The sequence below is a fragment of the Haliaeetus leucocephalus genome, unplaced genomic scaffold (assembly GCF_000737465.1).
Source record: "Haliaeetus leucocephalus isolate CR32 unplaced genomic scaffold, Haliaeetus_leucocephalus-4.0 Scaffold2, whole genome shotgun sequence".
In the NCBI taxonomy this organism is placed as follows: Eukaryota; Metazoa; Chordata; class Aves; order Accipitriformes; family Accipitridae; genus Haliaeetus; species Haliaeetus leucocephalus.
In genome coordinates this window covers 11,007,312-11,011,885 of record NW_010972438.1, presented here as the reverse complement: position 1 = coordinate 11,011,885, position 4,574 = coordinate 11,007,312, and the positions used below count along the sequence as shown (strand labels likewise).

At 61.1% G+C, this 4,574-nt stretch overlaps 1 protein-coding gene across 1 annotated transcript in view; it reads left to right on the top strand.

Moving 5' to 3' along the window:
* Positions 1-4,110: 4,110 nt before the first annotated feature.
* The window catches only part of LOC104835479 (laminin subunit beta-2-like), a 13,765-nt gene continuing 13,301 nt past the window's right edge, over positions 4,111-4,574 (top strand). The window contains exon 1 of the mRNA XM_010573473.1: positions 4,111-4,116. Within this exon, the coding sequence (XP_010571775.1) occupies positions 4,111-4,116 (6 nt within the window). The remainder of the gene's footprint in view (positions 4,117-4,574) is intronic.

Sequence of the window (4,574 nt, the reverse complement as noted above, 5' to 3'; positions counted from 1 at the left end):
CTCTTTCAGTCTTCAAAATGGCACTGGCCTGTTTGCTCCCGTGGTCAGATGGGGTAAGCTTTCCAGGAGCTGAGGTGGTCTGAGGAGAGGACAGCTGTTCTGGGACACCTCGCACCTTCTCGACAGTGCTGCGGCCCTTGGCTTTGCGAGCTGGGTGGGCTGGCACCGCCTGTGGAGAGGTTGCTCCCAGGCCCTTGCGTTTGGGACTCTCTGCTAGAGTGCACCACTCTCCTCGAAGCCTGTTCCTGCTTGGAGCTGGGTGCTGTTAGGAAGGTGCCAGGTGCCTCGCTGTCTGGTGGAGCAGAGATCTTGTCCCAGAAGGCAGGAGAGCCAGCCTGCCTCACTACGTCAGCCCTGAGTATCAAGTGAACCCTGTCTGTAGGTGTGACACTGCTAGCGCTCACAGCTTGGCCAGCTGCAGCCTCCAAAGCTGTGGTGCTGAGGCCAGCCCCCTCAGTTTGCTTAGGAAGACCGAGGAGGTCTGGTGAAAAAGCGAGAAGCTGGGGTTAGGGGAAACCAAAGACACCAGCAGCGCCTGGCCAGCCAGCTTCTGCTTCTGCTGCAGGAGATCTGCAAACAGAGGAGCGAGGCCTGTGGTGTACAGGTAGCAGTGCCTCCGCTCTGTCCCTGCCTGGCTGATGGGGCCTGTCCTGCCCTGTCTGGTAGCACTACGCAGGCACTGGTGCTGCAGGCTCTGGGGCATGGGCGAGGGGGTGCCCTTTTGGAGCAGGTGCCCCTGATAACCCTTGGTTTCCATCCTTTGTTGGTCACACAAACTGGCCCTGCTTGGGTGGCTGTGGGGAAGGTAAGCCGCTCCCCAGTTTGCAGAACCCCCCCTGCCCCCTGTGTGTGCTGACTTGTAACCCCTGGACACCCTTGCAGGGGGGGCAGCTCTTCCTCCCGTGAGCATGCGAAATACCTTCCCCTGTGGGACAATTAGGCCTTGCCCCGGGGAGTCCCTTAAAGGCCTTATTATCGTCTGGGACTCTCTCCGTGTTGTCTTAATTAGCCCTTTCTGTTCCTGTTGCTACAGGCAGCCCCTGTGAGAATCTGGTGATTCCCACAGATGCAGTCAGGCACGCAGTGCTGTTGTAAAAGAGAAGGTGCTGCAAAGCTATGCCCAGAAATACCTCCCCTCCTGCCCCTGCTCCACCATGCTGCCCAGGCCTGGGATGGGATGAAACGAGTGTCAGCGTTTGTGGCAGGGAAAGCACGGTGTGTGACGCCGTTCCCTCCTCCTGGTTCCTGGTGCAACACTCCTGAGGAGTAGCATTTCCCGAGCAGAGGCACAGCAGGTGCTCTGAGGGACGTGGGGTCTCTGGGTGGGCACTGCCCGGCCCCTCGCTCCCGTCTCTGCCAACCATTGTCTCTAAGAGAGCTGTCTTCGCGCCACAGCATGACTGACCTGCTCTGACTGGGACTGGTGCCACCAGCCCAGCCGCAGGCATCCCCTGGTGTTCAGGGATCCTGAGCGATGGCTGAGGAGCAGCGACTGCAGCCCATGAGAGGGCAAGTAACAAACTTTTGTATGGTGAATTTACAACAAATTACCATCTTGTTCTTGAGTGAACTTTTTACTGTTTCATTTGTTTGTGTAGAATGTTTCCGAAGCTATATTAATATTTAATGTTTAATATGAGGCTGGGCTGCTCCACACTCAGTGTTGTATATTTTGGAATGGCATTGTTTAGTGAAAAGACAGTGTTAGTATTATTCTGCTCTTCAGAGGGAATGGGACAAAAACCAGACTGTCTTTTTTCTTAAATGAAGTGAACTTTTTGTTATGAAGTCCTAGCAGGTGTCCAGCCCTTCAGTAAAATGGTGCTCAGAACTGTCAAGCGTGTCCAGCTTTTCTTTGGGCCCCTCCAGACTGCTCCTCCCTGTCTTTGGCTTCTGCTCCCGGCCCCATGTGAGCTCCATGGAATGGCATCTCCTGTGTGCCTGGCCGCTGCGTGGTGCACACTCAGCTGGAGACCTCCACCACCTCTTCTCCCCAGTTCCCCCCAATGAGGTTTGGGGTTACCCAGGCCCCATTAAGGAACACCTGACTCAGGGTGGGAAGTGCTCCAGACTAGTGCCTCTGGTGCTGAACTGGTGTAAACTGGCATAAATCTGCATTCCAGGTGTGCTCTGCAGTGGCAGGCACTTTGCCAGCTCCTGCCTGCCTGCCCACCCTCCAAATTCTTTCTGGATCTGCCCATTCTACAGCCAGGACCGTGAGGCTGGGTAATTCAACAGAAATGCTGTTGTTCACCTGCATGTAATCCGGATCCAGTTTGTGCCGCGGGGCCGTCTGTGCACTGACCCGGCACTAATGGTGGTAGGACCGTGACCCCGGCTAGACAGTGGCTCCAGTGCTGGAGCTCATTCCTCAGGAAGGGAAGTGGTTAAGTGGTTTTCTTGCTCACTAAGGATGTTCAGGGAAGTGTTGGCTGCCTGCTGAGCACACTGAAGTCCATCCAAATGGGGCTGGCCAGGCGTGAGAGGCTGCCCCGGGATCTCAGGGGCTCTGCTGAGGCTTGGGGGGGCCCCTCCTCTGCATGCCCCGAAGCGGTGAGCGCTGCTGGTTCCTACTGCTGCCCCTCTGAGCCGTTTTGGTTGGCTGAAAGGTGCTGGTGGAGCCGAGGCTGTGGGTGCCTGAGAGGCTGGGGATGCTCAGCAGCTTTGAAACGCTGGTGATGGAGGGCTGTGGCAGAGCTGCTGGCAGATCTCCGGCCAGTGGAGCTGCCCTCGGACATGTCATCTCCCTGGGCAGACGTGGGCCACCCCCATGTGCGCGGCTGTGGGACGGCTGAGGGGATTGCAGCTCAGGGTGGAAAGTCAGAGCAGCCTTCAGGGGAGCCAGGAGGTGCCTGGACATAGGCTGGCACACATCGCTTGTCTCTCAGATCCCGCTGAGGATCCCTCTCTCCTGCTTTTACCTTGCTTCTGAAGGCTGGAGATCCTGTTACAGTCACCCTTATCAGGCCACTTTGGATCTCCTCAGAGCAAATAAGGTTTGCTTGGCAAGATCCCTACGATACAGGCGCGCTGGCCAGTGCTAATGGCTCTTTATCAGCTCATCTCCTGCCAGCTCTCCTAGCCAAGGAGGTGGTGGTGCCCGGCCACCGCCCTGCGCTGCTGGAGCCTCGCTGGGCACAGTCCTGCCCTTCCTCCAGGTTTCCCAGCGCCTGCTGAGAGCATGGCCATGGGGAGCTGGCAGGGCTCTGCCTGCAGCATCACTTGTCCCGCTGAGGCATGTGGGACCAGCCTGCGCTGTGTCGGGGTGTCCCTGGGGACACGGGTTTTGGCACCCTCATGGCCAGCAGCCCGGGGAACTGCTGCTTTGTCTGCCCGCGACCTTGCTCGCCGGCGGGCAGCCAGAGCGCAGCCTTGGCGTGGAGAGCACACGGCTCCTCTTCCTTCCTTTGGCCTCGGCTAATAAAAGACACCATCCCTGCGTGACAGCGGGGTCTCTGTCGAGCCTGGCCCTGGTGCACGGCTGTGCTCCCCGCAGGGTTTTGGGGCTGCCGGCTCAGCACCCAGCCCACCCAGTTGGAAGGACCCCAGGCAGCACTGACTGGCACAGGGTGAGTGGGGCCCTGGCTTAGGGCACGGTGGTGCCCACAGTGCCAGCATGGGGCGGGGGAGCAAGATCCATCTGACATGGGTGCTGGGGGAGCATGGCTGGCTGCTGTGCCGCACCGGGGCTCCCGGTACCGCTGCTGGAGACGTGCCCGGAATAGGCAGAGACGGGCCCGTGTGGTGCAGGCGAGTCCCGACTGAGCTGCCTGTCTCGGCGGCCCCACGTGCCGCACAACCGGGCACGGCAGCCCTGCAGGGATGCCGTGCCGGCTTCCAGCCAGCCTGGACACGGGGCACCACTGTGCCGTGCGTGGGTCACCGCTGGCTTGTACCTGGCCTCTGCCTCACCTTGGCTAAAGCTCGGTGCGGGCAGGTCCCTCCCCTCGCCTGGCACGGCTGCCGGAGGAGGAGACAGGCGCCGGCCGCCCTCCTCCAGGAACAGCCACAGAGCCCCAGCAGGGCTGAGCTGGGCGTCTCCGCAGCCCACCCGGGCCACCAGCCACCTGCCCGGCACCCCAGGCCCCACGGGCACAGGTAGGAGCCGTCATGCCGGTGGGAAGCCCTGGGGCGCAGCACAGCCCCGAGGCACGGCACAGCTCTTGGCACACGGCACAGCCCCAGGGCACAGGTTGGGTGCTGGCAGCCGGCAGGAGATGGCACACAAAGAAGGGGCCGAGGCGTCCCTTGGGAGAGACGGGCTGGGTCCCCCCATGCCTGCGGTGCACTTCCTGGGGCTGGCGTGTGCCGGACTTTGCCCAGGGAGCCTGGTGGTGGGGAGGGCTGGGTTGCTCGGGAGGGATGTACGTGCCCAGCCGGCAGCATCGTGGCTGTGCCCGGGCGAGTTCCCGGTGGGGCAGACGCCCAGTGCGTTGCACCCTGGAGCCTAACCGTGCTGGTGCCTCCACCACGGGGCATCCCCAGATGGGGCAAAAAACGGTGCCATGGCCCCCCGCACAGCTGCGCCGGCTGGTTCCCAGAGCATCAGGCGCCCATCCCGCCATGCTGCCCCG